The following is a 20,783-nucleotide window of genomic DNA, read 5'->3' as shown; positions in this document are numbered from 1 at the left end:
TTTGCCTTTGGCCTTGGCTCATTCACGCGTGCTCATGTTTGCGGATGACGTCAAGATTTGTTATTCCTATAATAATCCTTCTTTCCAACAGTACTTGCAATCAGATCTCGATGCGTTCTGTGATTGGTGCCACGTTAATAAATTACACCTTAATGCCTCTAAGTGTTCTTTTATGACTTTCAGTCGTTTGTCTCCGCTCCTAGCTCATTACTCTATTAAGTCTGTTCTGTTAGATTGTGTTCCATCATTCAAAGACTTAGGCGTTATGTTTGACCCTAAACTTTCATTTAATGTTCATATTTCTTCAATTGTCAACAGAGCAAACAGCCTTCACGGCTTCATTAAACGTTGGGCCAAAGAATTTGATGATCCCTATGTAACAAAGGTTTTATACACTTCGTTAGTTCGCCCTACTCTAGAATATTGCTCGCCAGTGTGGAACCCGCAATATGATGTTCACCAGCGTAGTATTGAATCGGTACAGAAGCAATTCCTTAAGTTTGCGCTACGCGGTCTAAATTGGGACACAGGTCTTCGCCTACCTTCTTATTCTGACAGACTTCTTCTTATTAATCTTCCTTCACTTTATAACCGTAGGCTTGTTTTTGGCATTCTCTTTCTCCATAAACTAGTCAACGGCGTAGTCATTCTCTCCCGCGAAATCACTTTTGTAAGGCCGCCTCTCAAAGCTCGGCTTATAACTGTTCTTGCACTCTCTGTTGTGCTGTGCACTCTAGCTGTCTCTTTGTTTTATTTGTAATTATTGATTATTTATCAATAATTATCTTTGTGCTGTGAATTTAATTTTTCTATATATTCTTATATATATATAATTTTTTTTTTTGCCTTTCTTTCGGCTTTTCAATGGCTTGTTGTCTACCTAATTGCAAACATTCTGATCGTTTTGATGATCAGTATAGAGCAATATCTTGTTGGCTCTGCGATAATCTTTTTCACTTAAAATGTGCTGGCCTCAATGGCCGCGACTACGACAAATTTTCTGGTTTGTCTGTGTCTAAGCCTGAGCTTGGCTTAATGCGCTGGACTTGCCCATCTTGTGCCAGCCTGCAGCTTGATTTTAGCCGTATGTATAGGGATCTTCGTTTAAGGTTTCTTTCTTTGAACAAACTGTCCAAACAGCTGTCAAACGAGTGTGACTCTAGCGTTCAATTATTGTCGCAATTCAAATTTGTTCCACCTTCTGAGAAATTGCACAAGAAATGTACCCTTGAGTTGCCTCGTAAGCAGTCGCCAGCTCTCTCTATTACTTCCTCTCCGATTTTACTTTCGCCTACACCATCTTCTTGTCCCTCTTTATGCTCTTCTTTTCAGATTGAAGTACCCATTACAAGCCCTGGTGTACCTCAATCTATCCCTCACGGGAACTCTGATCAATCACAGGATCATGCCGGCTCTCAATCACTTGCGGATCCCAATGCTCCTCCGCCTCCACTAACTGTAGTGCCTCATCGCAAACAATTATTTATTTCTAGGCTTGCTCCAGATACTTCTGAGTCGTCTGTGGCAGCTTACATTGGTAATATTTGCCCTGCTAAGGTTTTAATTCAAAAGTTTAAGTTTTCTAGGCCTCGCGAAATCTCCTCTTTTAAAATTACAGTACCAAATGAGTACTTCTCAGCTATGGTTGATTTTTTTTTTGGCCAGAGGGCCTCGTTGTACACGAGTTTGCGCCCAATAAGCGCTCTCGTCCGTTGCCTGTCCACCTTCCTACTTTATCTTCTGCTTCAAAAAACTAATAACGTCTAGTCTTTGCATTCATTATCAAAATGTGAGAGGACTTCTTACCAAGCTGTCGAACCTGTTCTGTGATAGCCAAACCTTTTCGGCTGACATATTAGCTTTCTCTGAAACTTGGCTTAACTCCTCTGTTTTAGATAATGAAATTCTTTCTAATAACTTTATTTCTTATAGGCTTGATCGTGTTGGTCGTCGTGGCGGTGGAGTACTCATTGCTGTAAACTCGAATCTGTCTTCAAGTGTGGTGCCGATTGACCTCCCCTTAGGTGTTGAGTTTATTTGCGTCGAAGTTACATGTTCTAACTTTAGCCTATATATCTCTTGTTCATATATTCCTCCAGCTTCTAACTTTAGCCTATATATCTCTTGTTCATATATTCCTCCAGCTTCTGATATCATGATCTACGTGCACCATGCTGATGCTTTACGAACTATTTTTGGTCCTCTTAAAGATCGTGATGTTTTTATAGTTTTAGGTGATTTTAACTTGCCTAATATTTCTTGGCTTGTTGATGATAATCTATCTTTCTTAATTCCTTCATCTCAACATGTTTTTCTTGATAGCCTACTTGAATGTCCACTATATCAGTTGAATTCTTTCCTTAACTGTTCTAAAAGAATCTTTGATCTTGTTTTTGTCTCTGATCCCACTGTTAGTGCTGTATCGCAAACACAGCCACTAGTGAAACCTGAAGATCCTTATCATCCTACCATTGAAGTTACTATTTCTTACAATTCCGTTACTAATTTATTTAAAAACATCTCAAATTCTCGTCGTAGATGTTTTCGTAAAACAAATTGCAATCTTCTTAACAGCCTTATTTTCTCTTTTGATTGGTCGTTTCTATTTGAGTGCTGCGATATAGATTGTGCAGTGAAGTTTTTCTATTCTGCTCTTAATTCTCTAATTGATAAATGCGTTCCTTATGTGAATGTCTCTACCGTCTCCAGCTCGCCAGTCTGGTTCACACGTAGGCTCTCTAATCTTCGTAACATTAAATCGAGATATTTTAAAAGATTTAAAAAAACTGGTTCGCGACTTGACTATGCAAATTATTGTATAGCCAAATCTCAATTTTGTCTTTTAAATACTCAATGCTACAACAATTATCTCGTTCGCTGTAAGGCTGAATTTTATAAGAACCCCAAAAGATTTTACAACTTTGTCAATTCCAAAAGACGCTCTAATGTACTACCTTCCACCTTCAGACTTAACGACCAGTCTGCTAATAATGATTTAGATATTGCAGATCTGTTTGCTAAATTTTTTCAGTCGACATATTCTACTACTGTTTCGGATCCCACACCCTATCCCTTTTCAATCCCACATTTAAATTGTATGTTTTTTCCCAGTATTACTGAAGACTGTATTCTCTCTAGCTTGTCATCTATGAAGTCTTCCTTCGTTCCCGGGCCTGATGATTCCCTATCTAAGCCTTTAGCTCGGTTATTCTTTATATCGAGTGAGACTTGTAGATTTCCTGATATTTGGAAGGAGTCATTTATTATTCCGCTTTTTAAAAAGGGTAGCAAATCGGATGTTTCCAACTACCGTGGCATTGCCAAACTTTCGGCAATACCTAAACTGTTTGAGAAAATTATTACGTCTTCTCTTCAACATCTATCCAGATCCACTATTTCTCCTTGTCAGCATGGTTTCATGAAAGGTCGTTCGTCGCTTACCAACCTTTTAGAATTGACTACCCTTGTACACCATGGCTTCCGTAAAAAGTGTCAAAATGATGTTATTTATACTGACTTCAGTAAGGCTTTTGATACGGTTGATCATTCTTTGCTTCTCGCGAAACTTAACATCATGGGTTTTTCACCAAAATTATTGGGTTGGTTAAAGTCGTATCTTATTGGCAGAACCCAAAAGGTGTCTTTTCGTTCCTCGATATCTAAAACTGTTCGAGTTACGTCAGGTGTACCCCAAGGCAGTCATCTGGGCCCACTATTATTTACATTGTTTATAAATGATTTGCCTTTGGCCTTGGCTCATTCACGCGTGCTCATGTTTGCGGATGACGTCAAGATTTGTTATTCCTATAATGATCCTTCTTTCCAACAGTACTTGCAATCAGATCTCGATGCGTTCTGTGATTGGTGCCACGTTAATAAATTACACCTTAATGCCTCTAAGTGTTCTTTTATGACTTTCAGTCGTTTGTCTCCGCTCCTAGCTCATTACTCTATTAAGTCTGTTCTGTTAGATTGTGTTCCATCATTCAAAGACTTAGGCGTTATGTTTGACCCTAAACTTTCATTTAATGTTCATATTTCTTCAATTGTCAACAGAGCAAACAGCCTTCTCGGCTTCATTAAACGTTGGGCCAAAGAATTTGATGATCCCTATGTAACAAAGGTTTTATACACTTCGTTAGTTCGCCCTACTCTAGAATATTGCTCGCCAGTGTGGAACCCGCAATATGATGTTCACCAGCGTAGTATTGAATCGGTACAGAAGCAATTCCTTAAGTTTGCGCTACGCGGTCTAAATTGGGACCCAGGTCTTCGCCTACCTTCTTATTCTGACAGACTTCTTCTTTTTAATCTTCCTTCACTTTATAACCGTAGGCTTGTTTTTGGCATTCTCTTTCTCCATAAACTAGTCAACGGCGTAGTCATTTCTACCAATTTACTAGATACGCTGTATTTTTGTGTTCCCTCACGTTGGACCAGAAACTTTTTTCCTATTCACCTTAGTAGATGTCTGACTAACTACTCTCTTCACGAACCTCTTCGTGTTCTTTGCCAATCTTTTAACAACCTTTCTCACCTTATCTCTCCTCATCTTTCTGTCACTTCTCTTCGCGCTATACTTTTTAATCATCTACAGCGAAACCAATGAAAATATTCTGGACTTGGATTGGCTGCAACTCATCCCTGGCCACATTGGCTGTGAATCGTGGCATAGCTGGCACCTTGTGCAAATAAAACACCTCCACCGGGCCGGGGATGTTTAGTTGTGTATAAAGCTAAGCTACCTTCTTCATTTAATTACTATCTGTCTTTAGCTTAAGCTTTTTCGTCGACTGCTGTGTTAGTTGACGTAAATAAATAAATAAAAAAATAAATAAATAAATACCCTTCACGCACTCCATTGTAGCAATTATTTATTTGGATATCTGGTTTGGATTCCTTTAAAATTCCCCTCGTAACATTTACAAAGGAATGCAAATTCCAACCACTAATCAAGTGATTAAAGTTCAACGTAAGGGTCTTAAGGACATAAGGCGTGTTTATTTTTGGTTAATCAATCTGAAAAGACTAATTGCAATCACAAATTCCAACAAAATGTCATACATAAACTACAAATTAAAGCACATATTCGAAAAGTCGATTCGCTAATACAACCGGAAACATTCTAGGTATTAATATGTTAAGATGTTACTTGGGATTTGTTCTCGTTTCGGGCCCCACGTTGGGCCCCATTTTCTTATGTAAAGCGCCTTACAACAACATCGCTGTCTATACTACCATCCTCAACTATCAAAGCCCCGATCTGCACGATCGCAAGTTCTCACATAGCAACATACTCTTATTAAATTGACCATGACTTGTAGTCACATGGCAACATATTATTTTATTTTTTTCAAGCTAGTTTAAAAGTCGGCCACTACAAAATAGTGATAAGCATTATAAACTTTTATTTAATATACATTCACGAATTTGTAGTTATAAAATGTCACCTTATTGTAACCTTAATTATGTAAGGATCAGGAGATCTAACGGTAAGGACGGCCGAGTTGTAGCAGGAGAGACGGTCACATTCGCTCTTTTGCTACGATTATGACCACTCTCTGAGAGAGAAATGAGTTAAGTTAATTTTGCGCGTATGGCGTGATGCAGTGGTCTCTGAGCATTGATGGAAGCAAGACAGATATCGAAAAACAATTACTCGGTAAAAATTAAGAATAACTAAAATAAAGCTCAGATCATAAAAAAAAAAATAATTTTTCTTTTAAATTAACAATACCCCGAAACTCTTATTCATTTTGATAACAGTTGATTTATCTAGCGCCCACAATATCAGAAGTGGTTAACTTTAACGCAATAGACATCAACATTGAGGCTCACAATTTGGCAACTTTAAAGAAGTGACTGGAGCTATTGGAATTGCCCACTTCAGAATCAAAAGCCAAGCTAATGGCGTGCTTGAACCTAGAAGAAAAAGCAGAATCTAAATTTAAACGAAAAGTGCCTTGCAATAGGAAAGAAAGAAACATTTTGTCTATAATTCTCCACCATTAAAAATAGCAATTTTCGATATGTTAAAGTGTCAATCTTACCTGCTAGAAAACCCCAGCTTAACATGATAATAAGGGTAGATGGATACAGGTGTCTTAAAAAGTGCAGTTATCAAGATTGATGGCTTGCTATGCCAAAATACTAAATTTGGTTGGATCGTGTCTGGCTGTACCAAGTCCAAAAAAAATGTCTATAGTAGTAACAACAATAGACATTACAGATATGGAGCGTTTTTGGGAGATGGAGGCGTGATACCTTGCAGAAATCAACGTTCAAAATTTCTAGCCAACTGGAAAATGAATTTTAGATAATAGATTTCGAATAGATCCGCGACAATAGGGTATTAAAAATATATCAGAACGAAGCAATTAAAAACAAGGAGTTTCAGTGGCTTAGGCGTAGCACTGCTACGTTTGGACAGCAGTAACGACAATAGGGAAAGTGTTTGTGCCGACGTTGGGGCTAGCAAAACTAAATTGGAAATAAGAGTTGTCAGATAACAAGCTTCTGCTCTCTGACGTGACGGTCGTGTTTTTGCATAGCTCCTGAGTTTTTATTAATATTTATTGGTTTCTCTCAATTTTTATTGTGCTTATTTTGTTTACAATTTCGCTGGTGTTGTTCGCTTGACTCCCTTGTGTTTTATTTCCATAATTCGCCAAATTAATCAGTTTAAACAGTTTTTTCTTTTTCGTTATTAGTGTTTGGTGCATTTATATATTTTTATACCCTTGCAAAAAGGGTATATTAATTTTGGTCAGAAGTGTGCAACGCATAGAACGAAGCATCTCCGACCGCACAAAGTATATATACTCTTGATCAGCACGACGAGACGAGTTCAACTAGCCATGTCCGTCCGTCCGTCCGTCCGTCTGGATCAACGCAAACTCCTCCTAGACCATAAGAGCTACAAAGCTGAAATTTTGCACGTAGGCTTGTATATACTGCAGGGGTTGTATATCTCGGATTCAGCCGGATCGGACCACTATATCATATAGCTCCCATACAAACCCCAAAGTCACTAACAGTGACTTTTCTCAATAACTTCGTTATTTTCTATGCTATTATCGTGACTTAATCTTAGAGAGTTTATTACGCCTATAAACGACTGTGCCAAGTTTCATCAAGATCGGGTGACTATATCATATAGCTCCCATAGGAACGATCGGTCGAAAACAGTGACTTTTATGAATAACTTCGTTACTTTTAACGTGATTGTTTTCAAATTAAACATTTGTTAGTTTAATATATCTGTTAATGACTGTGCCAAATTTTATCAAGATCGGATGACTATATCATATAGCTCCCATAGGAATGATCGGTCGAAAACAGTGACTTTTGTAAATTACTTCGTTACTTTTAACGTGATTGCTTTCAAATTAAACATTTCTTAATTTAATATATCTGTTAATGACTGTGTCGAATTTGATAAAGATCGGGTGACGATATCATATAGCTCCCATAGGAACGATCGGTGGAAAACAGTGACTTTGATCAATATCTTCGTTATTTCCTATGATTGTAGGCCATTCTTTCGCAAACATAAGCCTTTTTAGATAAAACGTTCTTCCACATTGATGGCTAATAGGTAAGGAAAGAGTTACCAAAAAAGTTGCAAGGGTATACAAACTTTGACGCGGTCGAAGTTAGCCCCGGCCCTCTGGTTATATTTTTATTTTATTTTTTCTTTCGTCATTGCTTCTGCAGTTGCTCCCCTCATCGCCCACATCATACCATCAGTGCTAGTGGCTTTGTTGTTCTCTCTGCTTTGTGCTTGTGCTCAGCTTCTCTCCCGCGTAATCACTTTTGTAAGGCCGCCACTCAAAGCTTGGCTTATAACTGTTCTTGCACTCTCTGTTGTGCTGTGCACTCTAGCTGTCTCTTTGTTTTATTTGTAATTATTGATTATTTATCAATAATTATCTTTGTGCTGTGAATTTAATTTTTCTATATATTCTTATATATATATAATTTTTTTTGCCTTTCTTTCGGCTTTTCAATGGCTTGTTGTCTACCTAATTGCAAATATTCTGATCGTTTTGATGATCAGTATAGAGCAATATCTTGTCGGCTCTGCGATAATCTTATTCACTTAAAATGTGCTGGCCTCAATGGCCGCGACTACGACAAATTTTCTGGTTTGTCTGTGTCTAAGCCTGAGCTTGGCTTAATGCGCTGGACTTGCCCATCTTGTGCCAGCCAGCAGCTTGATTTTAGCCGTATGTATAGGGATCTTCGTTTAAGGTTTCTTTCTTTGAACAAACTGGCCAAACAGCTGTCAAACGAGTGTGACTCTTGCGTTCAATTATTGTCGCAATTCAAATTTGTTCCACCTTCTGAGAAATTGCACAAGAAATGTACCCTTGAGTTGCCTAGTAAGCAGTCGCCAGCTCTCTCTATTCCTTCCCCTCCGATTTTACTTTCGCCTACACCATCTTCTTGTCCCTCTTTATGCTCTTCTTTTCAGATTGAAATACCCATTACAAGCCCTGGTGTACATCAATCTATCCCCCACGGGAACTCTGATCAATCACAGGATCATGCCGGCTCTCAATCACTTGCGGATCCCAATGCTCCTCCGCCTCCACTAACTGTAGTGCCTCATCGCAAACAATTATTTATCTCTATGCTTGCTCCAGATACTTCTGAGTCGTCTGTGGCAGCTTACATTGGTAATATTTGCCCTGCTAAGGTTTTAATTCAAAAGTTTAAGTTTTCTAGTCCTCGAGAAATCTCCTCTTTTAAAATTACAGTACCAAATGAGTACTTCTCAGCTATGGTTGACCCTAATTTTTGGCCAGAGGGCCTAGTTGTACACGAGTTTGCGCCCAATAAGCGCTCTCGTCCGTTGCCTGTCCACCTTCCTACTTTATCTTCTGCTTCAAAAAAGTAATAACGTCTAGTCTTTGCATTCATTATCAAAATGTGAGAGGACTTCTTACCAAGCTGTCGAACCTGTTCTGTGATAGCCAAACCTTTTCGGCTGACATATTAGCTTTCTCTGAAACTTGGCTTAACTCCTCTGTTTTAGATAATGAAATTCTTTCTAATAACTTTATTCCTTATAGGCTTGATCGTGTTGGTCGTCGTGGCGGTGGAGTACTCATTGCTGTAAACTCGAATCTGTCTTCAAGTGTGGTGCCGATTGATCTCCCCTTAGGTGTTGAGTTTATTTGCGTCGAAGTTACATGTTCTAACTTTAGCCTATATATCTCTTGTTCATATATTCCTCCAGCTTCTAATATCATGATCTACGTGCACCATGCTGATGCTTTACGAACTATTTTTGGTCGTCTTAAATAGGTGATGTTTTTATAGTTTTAGGTGATTTTAACTTGCCTAATATTTCTTGGCTTGTTGTTGATAATCTATCTTTCTTAATTCCTTCATCTCAACATGATTTTCTTGATAGCCTACTTGAATGTCCACTATATCAGTTGAATTGTTTCCTTAACTGTTCTAAAAGAATCCTTAATCTTATTTTTGTCTCTGATCCCACTGTTAGTGCTGTATCGCAAACACAGCCACTAGTGAAACCTGAAGATCCTTATCATCCTACCATTGAAGTTACTATTTCTTACAATTCCGTTACTAATTTATTTAAAAACATCTCAAATTCTCGTCGTAGATGTTTTCGTAAAACAAATTTCAATCTTCTTAACAGCCTTATTTTCTCTTTTGATTGGTCGTTTCTATTTGAGTGCTGCGATATAGATTGTGCAGTGAAGTTTTTCTATTCTGCTCTTAATTCTCTAATTGATAAATGCGTTCCTTATGTGAATGTCCCTAGCGTCTCCAGTGCGCCGGTCTGGTTCACACGTAGGCTGTCTAATCTCCGTAACAATAAATCAAGATATTTTAAAAGCTTTTTAAAAAACGGGTTCGCGACTCGACTATGCAAATTATTTCAATTTTGTCTCTTAAATACTCAATGCTGCAATAATTATATCGTGCGCTGTAAGGTTGAATTCTATAAGAATCCCAAAAGATCGTACAACATTGTTAATTCTAAACGACGCTCTAATTTACTAACTTCGACCATCAGACTTAATGACCAGACTGCAAATAATGATTCCGATATTGCAGATCTGTTTGCTAAATTTTTTCAATCGACTTATTCTATTACTGCTTCAGATCCCACATTCTATCCTTTCTCAATCCCACATTTAAATTGTATGTTTATACATTTGCAGAGGGTATTATAAAATTGGTCAGATGTTTGTAACGCACAGAAGGAGACGTTTCCGACCCCATAAAGTAGGAATATATATTCTTGATCAGCATGAGAAGCTGAGTTGATATAGCCATGTCCGTCTGTCCGTCAGTCTGTGCGTATGCGTTTTACTCAGCCGTCTTAAGAGCTATCGGGCTGAAATTTTTTTTCGGTGGTTTTTATTACCCGGCAAAAATAAAGTATGAGAACCATCAGGATCGGACCACTATATCATATAGCTCTAGAAGAACTAGAAGAAACATTTTCATAAAAATCGAGTATGCCATAAAATTTACATATGTGATAATATTGGTTATAAAACCCCAGATCCCGAAATTTGAATGTGATCGGATAAATATAACACAAGTTACAGTCTATATAATAATCGGCTCTGCTCCCAGCTCTGCCGGCAGCGCTGCTTGCTGTCTACTACGTCTTTCGTCATCAACAGAGTACATGCATACACACACCCGCAACGCTACATAAAGTGTATGTGTATGCGTGCGATGCTTTGCTTTGGGAATGAGGGAAGAAGAAGAACAAATTGTAAAATTGTATATTGATGAATTAAGTTGCAAAAAACAAATTTTGAACATGTAAAATTATTATTACCAAGGACTGCAAGGGTATATAAACTTCGGCATAGCCGATGTTAGCTTCTTTGATATTATAGCGAGTAAAACACGTCTATCTCTGGTGAGCTCTCCATAAAAACTGCCCCGCTCTCATTCTTTTTATTTGAACCTCTCTGTTCTTTTCTTTAAAGTGAGACAGCACGCTTCTCGTACTGTACCACTGCATAAAACTTAAAACTAATTTGTAACAAAGAAAAGAGTAAGATATACTTAATTCTAAACATATTGCACTGGGGGAAAGAGTAAGATATACTTAATATTAATAAATATTGCTACAATTCGGCCATTCTGACTGTAAGGATCACCTGATCCTAGTCTTCTTTATGACGACCTTTGCATCTCGTATTATAGTTGTGTGTACTGTTGTCATTCTTAGCGCTTTCCAATTTACTTATTTCTTTGCTTAACATACTGACTTTTTCTTTAATAGAATTTTCATTTACATTTAGGTTTGTATTTATTTTTATCTGTTCATTCGTATTTTCATCTTTCTCTATATTTACGTTAACTTTATTAGTTTCATCTGACCAATTGAACCATGGCTTCATATTTGCGATAGACCAAATTCCAGTATAAGGAATCTTCGACTGCTGAAATCCGTCGACGTCACTTAGAACGTATCGATCATTTTCGAGGCACTTAACGATTTTAAAAGGCCCTTTGAATCTCGGCACTAATTTTTTGGATACCCCTTTGTGAGTGTCAAAATTTTTAACTACCACATAGTCGCCTGGCTTAAAAACTTTTGGCCCTCGTCTTTTTCGATTCGCTAGACATTCATTATACTCTTGAAGTTTCTTTTCTTTTTCTTTAGCTTTCGCTCGTACCGACTCCAAATTTCTTTCTACAGACCTGTCTTCTAACAAGTAGTCTTTTAATTCATCTAGGGCCTAGACTTCTATTTATTCTTTCAACCTGGCCATTAGCTTGCGGAGAACCAGTTGCAATTTTGACATGTTGTATATTACAAGACTCTAAAAAGCTAGAAAATTCGTTAGACGTAAAACACGTTCCACGATCCGACACTATGCACTTTGGCCTACTATAGGATCTAAAATACTCTTTAAGTGCTTCTATTGCTTCCTTAGATTTTGTGGTTTTCGCTAAGTAAAGTCTGACAAATTTCGTACACGCGTCAACCACCACTAACACGTGTTTCTTTGTGCTTCCTTTGACATCGATTGGTCCGAAGTGATCGATATGAACCACTTCGAATGGCACATCAGGTTTAGATATATTGTGGATATGACCCTCTTGTTTTCCATTTTTTGACGAAAAGACTATACACTTTAGGCAATTATTTACATGTTGTTCTACTTTTTTCCGTAACTTTGGAAACCAATACGACTTTGTGATAACTTCTACAACTTTGTCTATGCCTGTGTGGCCTAACTCATTATGATATTTAAACAGGACATGTGACTCCATATTTTTCGGTACGTAAAAAGCAAGGCAACCATTTTGTAGTTTTTTATAAATTAAACCGTTTCGCATTTCATACGAACTGTGTTCAGACCTTTCTAACATTGACTTTAATCTTAAAATTTCATCATCTTGGTTCTGACATATTACTAAGTTATCTTCAAATGAGTTAGTTTCCACAACCATAATGTTAGTATTTCTACTTAAAGCATCTACATGTTGCATTCTCGTTGCCGGCCTATGCTCTAGCACATAATCGTAGTTTTCTAACTCTAGAGCCCAACGGGCTATTCTGGGGTTAACTTCTCTTTTGCTAAGTGTCAATGTAAGCGAGTTACAATCTGTCGCGATCTTGAAATGCTTTCCCTGCAAATATACACGAAATCGTTTGAACGAATAAATTATCGCCATTGTTTCTAACTCAAAGCTATGATATCTAGATTCCACATCGGTAGTTCTTTTAGAAAAATAGAAAACTGGATGCCATTTACCATCGCTTTTCCTTTGTAGCAAAATCGATCCGAAACCAATAGAACTTGCGTCACAATGCAGTTCGGTTTCATCATTTGGGTTATAAAGCGCAAGTATTGGGGTCTCTGTTAACTTAGACTTTAGATTTTCAAACGTACTAAGTTCGATGTTCCCAAACATGAACTTTTTGTCTTTTCTAACTAGGTCATATAATGGCTTGGCAATAGTAGCAAAATCTTTAATAAACCTACGAAAATAGGAACATAGTCCTAAAAAACTTTGAACCTCGCTGACTTTAGTCGGAACTGGAAAATCCTTTACTGCTTGTATACCCTTATCGTCAGCTTTGATGCCTTTGCCTGTAATCGAATACCCTAGATACTTAACACTCGTCTGCAGAAATTCGCACTTATCTAATCTCAACTCCAATTTATTGTCAACCAATCGGTCAAATACTTCTTTTAAAATTTCTAGATGCGTATCAAAATCTTTTGTTGCTACCATAATATCGTCTAAATATATAATAACTTTTTCATCCCTGATCATATCGGCAAATATCCTGTTTATAAACCTTTGAAATGTAGACGGCGCATTTCTGAGGCCAAATGGCATACGAAGAAATTCAAACTGACCAAGCGGTGTCGTGAATGACGTAAACTTCACTGAATCCTCATGCATGTATACATGGAAAAACCCATTCTTTAAGTCGAGTTTCGAAAATAAGGTTTTTCCTGCAAGTCTATCTAACAGATCATCAATAAGTGGAATAGGATAACTATCTTTTGAAGTCGCCTTGTTTAATTTTCTAAAATCAACGCACATTCTCAGTTCACCTGTAGTCTTTTTTACGAGCACGATTGGGGAAACATATTCTGACTCACTCGGCCTAATATATTCTTTGCTTAAGTATTCGTCAATTATTTTTTGCAATTCAGCCTTTTCGCTATAAGAAAGTCGTCTTGGATTACAGCTAAACGGACTTATGTCATTGATTGTGAGTTTCATTTCGCATTTAACCTTTGGTTCATTTGGTCGATTTCTTTCCAGATAAAATTTAGAAAAAATATTTTCAAACACTGTCGTTTCATTGAAACTTAAACTTTTGCCAACAGAATATTTTGAATTTACCACGTCACAATCAATATTTAGCATTTGGTTTTCAAAATTATCTTCTTTGCTCAAGTCATGGCTTAACTTAATACTTTCGGCCATTGACTCTTTACACAGATCATCGTCAAGCTGCAGTACAATTTTAGCTTTACATATTTTCATAAAATCTCTACCTAACAGTATTGGACTTCCCATAGACTCGTTGGAAACAATCAGTAGTCGAACGTAAACATTTTTATTCAATATTTCAACGTAACATAAAATACTTCCAAAGACTTCAAGTTTACTTTTATTTAAACCAAAATATGTATGTTCAGGACCGGGTTCCAATTTAATTTCATCTGAAACAAACTCCTTTTTAATTAAGCTAACTGCGCTTCCCGAGTCTATGAGGCATCCTAGGGAAAATACATCATTACCTATGTGAACTTTTACAATTCTTATATTATCCAAACTTACTGATATTGCTGCGGGCTTCTTCTTATTTTGACTGCAATCTGCCACTCGGTGACCCATTTCACCACATCCAAAGCAAGCACCAGTTGCTCTTATTGGTTTGTTACAGTCGGCTGCTAGGTGACCCAGGCAGTTACAGTTGAAGCACCTGAATGTGGGCTTCTTCTTTGCGGAAACATTTGGCAGAGATACAGGTTTTTCCCGCTGCAGCACTATGTTGACAAATGCTGCCAACACGTCATCCTTAGACCCAAAACGCTGCATACAAGCCATCTCTCGCAAGTGACGGTCTGGTATCCCGTCAACAATATACTCGACCATCTCGTCCTCCGGCAAACGCAAGCCGCCAGCCAAGCCAACTTTGTCGTTAAAGTAATTCAGGAACGGTTCGCCGACGCACCACTTGCGTGCCTCAAACTCTCTTCGAATTATTACATTGGTCTTCTTTGATCCGAAGACTTTTCCCATGGCATCGAATATGGTTTTCACAGGCTGACACAAACACTCAGGGTTTGAGTGTATCCAATCCAAAGCTTTGCCCTTTAGTTTACCGAAGACAAGCAAACGTAAATTATTTTTGTTCAAGTTGAATGATCTTTCCAAATGAAGCACGGAAGATATCCAACTATAAACATTTCCATTACCGTCAAAATCGAGTACAAAATCTTTCACATCTTTGGCCAAGACCTGGTCACCTGTCTTCGTCGCCAGACAGCTGCTTGAGTGGCCAGACTCAGGGTTGCCAGCAAGGCGCAAAAACTCGTTCTCTCTACGAACCAGTTCGATTTCTTTGCAAAGTAGTTCCAGCTTTTTTTCCAAAGTGTACTTTACTATGTTTTCTTCTTTTTGGCTCTCTTCATTCGACTTCTCATTTGTTCCGTTGCGCTCTCCGTTGTTACTCTTTTCATTTGACTTCTCATTTGTTCCGTTGCGCTCTCCGTTGTTACTCTTTTGATTTGACTTCTCATTTGTTGCGTTGCGCTCTCCGTTGTTGCTCTTTTCATTTGACTTCTCATTTGTTGCTTTTGATATTTCTTGCGGTTCATTCGTAATGCTCTCGTTTTCTGTCTGCGTCTCGCTTTCTGCATCGTTTTGATCATTTTCTGCTTCGTTCTGTCCATTTTCTGCTTCGTTCTGTTCGTTTGCCGTTACTTCTTGCTGCTGTTGACCTTGGAACAAGTCTGCCTCGAAATTTTGCGTCTGACCGGCGCCATCGTCCGATGAATACAAAATGCTCTTTAGGTGCTCCAAGCAATCTTTTTCAGGGGGATCCGCGCGTTTACTTAGGCCTCCGTTAGGAGCAGCTCCATCTTTTGGATGTTGCCCTCTCGCTACAGGGCTAAGTTGGTTTAAACGTTCGGCTAGCACATTTTTAGTGCCAGTATCTGGTAAACCTAGGTTTTTGCACCAGATTTGTAACTGGGACTTCGAAAAATCGTCAGGATTTATTGAATCCATTATTGTTTTTTAATATATATTTTTTTCTTTGCTAAATTATAGCTATTTCACTGTTTTTTCACTGGGTTAACTATGACCACTTCTGAAATTATAGCGAGTAAAACACGTCTATCTCTGGTGAGCTCTCCATAAAAACTGCCCCGCTCTCATTCTTTTTATTTGAACCTCTCTGTTCTTTTCTTTAAAGTGAGACAGCACGCTTCTCGTACTGTACCACTGCATAAAACTTAAAACTAATTTGTAACAAAGAAAAGAGTAAGATATACTTAATTCTAAACATATTGCACTGGGGGAAAGAGTAAGATATACTTAATATTAATAAATATTGCTACAATATTTTTTTTCCTAGTATTACTGAAGACTGTATTATTTCTAGCTTATCATCTACGAAGTCTTCCTTCGTACCCGGGACTGATAGTTGCATCCTTAAAATGTGTTCGATTTCCCTATCTAAGCCTTTATCTCGGTTATTCTTTATATCGAAAGAGACGTAATTTATACTGACTTAAGTAAGGCTTTCGATACGGTTGATCATTCTATGCTTCTCACGAAACTTATTGTCATGGGTTTTTTCCCGAAACTATTGGCTTGGTTAATGTGGAATCTTATTGGCAGAACTCAAAAGGTGTCTTTTCGTTCCTCAATATCAAAACTGTTCGAGTTACGTCAGGTGTACCCCAAGGCAGTCATCTTGGCCCACTGTTATTTACATTGTTTATAAATGATTTGCCTTTGGCCTTGGCTCATTCACGCGTGCTCATGCTTGCGGACGCGGATACTTGCAATCAGATCTCGATGCGTTCTGTGATTGGTGCCACGTTTATAAATTACACCTTAATGCCTCTAAGTGTTCTTTTATGACTTTCAGTCGTTTGTCTCCTAATCATTACTCTATTAAGTCTGTTCTGTTAGATTGTGTACCATCATTCAAAGACTTAGGCGTTATGTGTGACCCAAAACTTTCATTTAATGTTGTTGGCTTCATTAAACGTTGGGCCAAAGAATTTGATGATCCCTACGTAAGAAAGGTTTTATACACTTCGTTAGTTCGCCCTACTCTAGAATATTGCTCGCCAGTGTGAAACCCTCAATATGATGTTCAGCGTAGTATTGAATCAGTTCAGAAGCAATTCTTTAAGTTCGCGTTCTTAATGGGGGGTCTTAATGGGGACCCGAGTCTTCGCCTACCTTCTTATTTATACTGACAGACTTCTTTTTATTTATTTTCCTCACTTTACGACCGTAAGCTTGCATTTGACATTCTCTTTCTCCATAAACTAGTTTACGGTGAAGTCATTTATACTAATTTAGTAGATACGCTATATTTTTGTGTTCCCTCACGTCGGACCAGAAACTTTTTTTCTATTCAACTTAGTAGATGTCTGACCTTATCTCTCCTCATCGTTCTGTTTCTTTTCTTCGCGCTGTACTTTTTAATCATCTACAACGAAACCGCTGAATAAGTTTTGGACTTAGATTGCTTGCAACTCATCCCTGACCACAATGGCTGTGAATCGAGGCATGGGGATGCTTGGTTGTATAAAATCTAAGATATCTTCTTTAATTAATTTGTTATCTGTATTTTAGCTTAAGCTTTTTCGTCGACTGCTGATTAGTTGACGTAAATAAATAAATTAATAAATAAATAAAATTAATAAATACGTTTTACGAGTTTGCAACCGAGTTCCTATTAACCGCAATAATAAATCATTTCAGTAGAAGAATTTAAAGAGGCTTTTAATGATGTTTGCGAAAAAACTAAAGGACTTAAAACCAGACGAAGTCTGAATCCGTAGCTTCAAAAATTAAATCCATTCATATCAAATGAACAGATCGGTGTTCAAAATATTCGACTTATCCGTGTTGGAGGCCGTCTGACATACCGACATTGAAGATCTTCACTTGCGAAACCTTCACGCGGGAGTTAAAGTAGCGTGAGATAGCGATTCTGCGCCTAACAGTGTGGATGGTAAATGCTGGCGAATTGGTCTGAAAGGTTGTTAGAAGTTGCACATAGTGCTATCATTACAAGCGAGTATTAATAAGACAAATCATGGGTAACCTCCCAGCTGACCGTCTCTGGCCGAACGCCCATTTCTGATATGCGGAGTAAATTTATGTGGACCGTTCCTTACTTCGTACCATATTCGAATATTTGTTTAAAGCGATTCATTGATATTTTTTTGTTTTTTTTTTTTTTTTTACGCGCGAGCTTAAGTAGATAACTGCCTTCCTCCCACCCGACCGACCGAGGGGTGCAACCGTATAACGCACGGCACGAATCGCGTGGACAAATACACAATAAAAAAAACAGACGAACAAATAATACCATAGCTATCAATTAACTAAATGGAATACGATAGATGTTTTAAGAATATTAATTGAAAACTCTGGGCCGATTACAGGGAATAGAAGGTTGTAATCAGAGGACCCTAAAAGGTTCATGCATAACATAGTTAGAAGAACAACGACTAAGGGATAAAGGTATCAAAGGATGTCTACTCCGTCTACATGGTACCGACAGATTTACCTGAGCTAACAACTCGGGCGAGTCGATATCACCAATTAGGAGCTTGTGCATAAAAATGACACCGAGCATAATTCTACGGTAAGTTAGGGACGGAAGGTTAATCAAGAGAAGTCTACTAGAATACGAAGGCAAATTGACATTGCGATCCCAGCTTAAGCCACGAAGAGCAAATAGCAAGAACTGCTTTTGAACGGTTTCAAGTCTAATCTGGTGCGACTCATATTGAGGTGACCAAATACAAGATCCATACTCTAAAATAGGACGGACAAGCGAAGTAAAAAGAACTTTAGTTGTATAGGGGTCATCAAATTCTTTTGACCATCTTTTAATGAAACCCAGGACACTCATGGCCTTTGCGACCGTGGTGGAAATATGGGTGTTAAAATTTAACTTATGGTCCATAAGTACGCCCAAATCATTCATATTATTTAGACGTTCAAAAGGGCTATTGTTCAGAAAATAAGTGACCAGTTGAGGAGACTTACGAAAAAAAGTCATTACCTTACATTTGGTAGTGTTAAGATTTAGTAGATTAAACTGGCACCAGGATTGAAAGTTTTTAAGATCAGCTTGTAGCCGACTAAATGAATTTGTATCTTTATAAGTAAGACAAAGCTTGACATCGTCAGCATACATAAGCACACGCGAATGAACAATGACTGATAAAAGATCGTTAATGAATAGTGTGAAAAGCAGAGGGCCAAGATGACTACCTTGAGGTACACCAGAAGTCACAGGAATGGAATCGGAAAAAGAAGACGTACCCTCTGTTTTCTATTTGTTAAATATTCTCTAACCCAGGAAAGGAAAAGGGGTGGAAACCCAATGTCGCTCAGCTTAGAAAGTAATAGGGTATGATTAAAGGAATCAAAGGCTTTGCTGAAGTCAGTGTATATGACATCAGTTTGTTCAGCAATTTTTAACCCCTTGATAATTATAAAGGTAAGTTCTAAAAGGTTAGTGGTTGTACGTTTCACAAACCCATGTTGGGATGGCGAAATAAAAGAGCTGCAAAAATGTTGCAATTGAGAAGTTATAATTTTCTCAAAAGCTTTCGGAATAGCGGACAATTTTGAGATACCCCTGTAGTTAGAGGCTTCGGACTTTTTGCCATTTTTATGCAGAGGAATGATATACGACTCTTTCCAAATAGATGGAAAAGAGGAAGATTCAAAAGACAATAGAAACAATTTTAAATTGGGTTTACATAATGCGTTTGCACAGAACCTAAGTACACATCCAGGTAGACCATCTGGCCCCGGAGAATAATTAGGTTTAACTAGTTTAAGTTCGCTAAGAAGACAACTTTCATCAATCACTGGATTGAAAATGCAATTAGCCTTTTCTAAATGATAAGGATACGGACTTGCTCGATATTCCGTTGAGAAATAGGTTGGTTTGAAAAAATTAGCAAGCATTTCAGCAATTGCCTGATCAGTGCTCGCTTTTTTATTTTGAAAAGACAAAAAAGATGGGTGCACAGAGGTCTTACGTTTAGAATTAACAAAATTTTAGAATTGTTTAGGGTCAGCAGAAAACTGAAGCTTACACCGCTGAAGATAGTTCTTATAGCATTGTGTATTAAGCATCATGAATTTTGAACGAGCGACTGTATACAGAGCATAATCTGATGAACGACGTGTTCTTTGAAACTTCTTATATTATCGTTTCTTCACATTTTTCAAATTGGATAATTCACGAGAGAACCAGGGAGGTTTGTTAAGCCGCTCCAACCTACCAAGAGGCACACAAATATCAAAGAGTGAATTCAGAGTATCATAAAAAAACGAACAGCTCAGTTCATATCTCTACAATTGACCAATCGGTAGTAGTAATGTTTTCATTAAGGCTGGCAAAGTCAGTCTTACGAAAGCACCTAGTTAGAGGTAACTCATTTGAACCAAGTAATGGTGAAAGCAAGGGCAGATCAATTTTTAAATTTAATGTAGGATGAAATTTGTCTTCGGGAAGAACAAATGGTTCAATCCTAGAAACATTACAAAAAGAAGAATCCAATTCAAAAATAAGATCTAACGATTTTCCATTAGAATTTAAGACAGGATTGGCTTGGGATAAAGATAAGAATAGAAGGCCATCAATAAAGTCATGTGACAAAGAGGGCAGCAACGTGGTACATTCATCTGTTGGTGACCATGCTAAAGCGGGTAAATTAAAATCATCTACAACTATGAGCATGTCTAGACTGGAAACTAAAGAGGAGACAAACTGAATTGCCTCTAAATGATTTAAATATACCACCATGTCTGACAATGGTGGAATATAGGAACAAGTAATAAAAGCATTAAAAAATTTAAAATTTACTTTAACACCGACAAACTCAATATCCAGGGTACTAGAAAATTGAATCATTTCAGATGATAAAGAAGCGTCAACAGCTATCAAAACGCCACAACCTATGCGAGAAATCCGGTCACGTCTGAATATAGAAAAGTTTGTGGAAAAAAACCGATACATCAGC

The 20,783-nt window shown here is 37.7% G+C and overlaps 2 protein-coding genes and 1 long non-coding RNA gene across 3 annotated transcripts in view; all 3 read right to left on the bottom strand.

The window, feature by feature from the left end:
* The window catches only part of CtsL4 (Cathepsin L4), a 311,687-nt gene that overhangs the window by 287,230 nt on the left and 3,674 nt on the right, over nt 1-20,783 (bottom strand). The gene's annotated exons all lie outside the window — the stretch shown is intronic.
* On the bottom strand, nt 5,392-6,159 carry LOC137572187 (uncharacterized). The gene is made up of 2 exons (XR_011031563.1): nt 6,051-6,159; nt 5,392-5,922 (listed from the first exon to the last, which is right to left on the bottom strand). It is a non-coding gene; the product is annotated as an uncharacterized lncRNA (long non-coding RNA).
* LOC137572194 (uncharacterized) lies at nt 14,137-15,774 on the bottom strand. Its single transcript, XM_068283956.1, has 2 exons — nt 14,320-15,774; nt 14,137-14,258 (listed from the first exon to the last, which is right to left on the bottom strand). Exons 1-2 carry the CDS (start codon nt 15,772-15,774, stop codon nt 14,247-14,249), a joined length of 1,467 nt encoding a protein of 488 aa, XP_068140057.1. The 3' UTR covers nt 14,137-14,246.

The sequence above is a fragment of the Drosophila tropicalis genome, unplaced genomic scaffold (genome assembly GCF_018151085.1).
Source record: "Drosophila tropicalis isolate 14030-0801.00 unplaced genomic scaffold, ASM1815108v1 contig_258, whole genome shotgun sequence".
In the NCBI taxonomy this organism is placed as follows: Eukaryota; Metazoa; Arthropoda; class Insecta; order Diptera; family Drosophilidae; genus Drosophila; species Drosophila tropicalis.
Note: the sequence above shows the minus strand (reverse complement) of the source record. Positions and strands in the feature narration are given on the sequence as shown.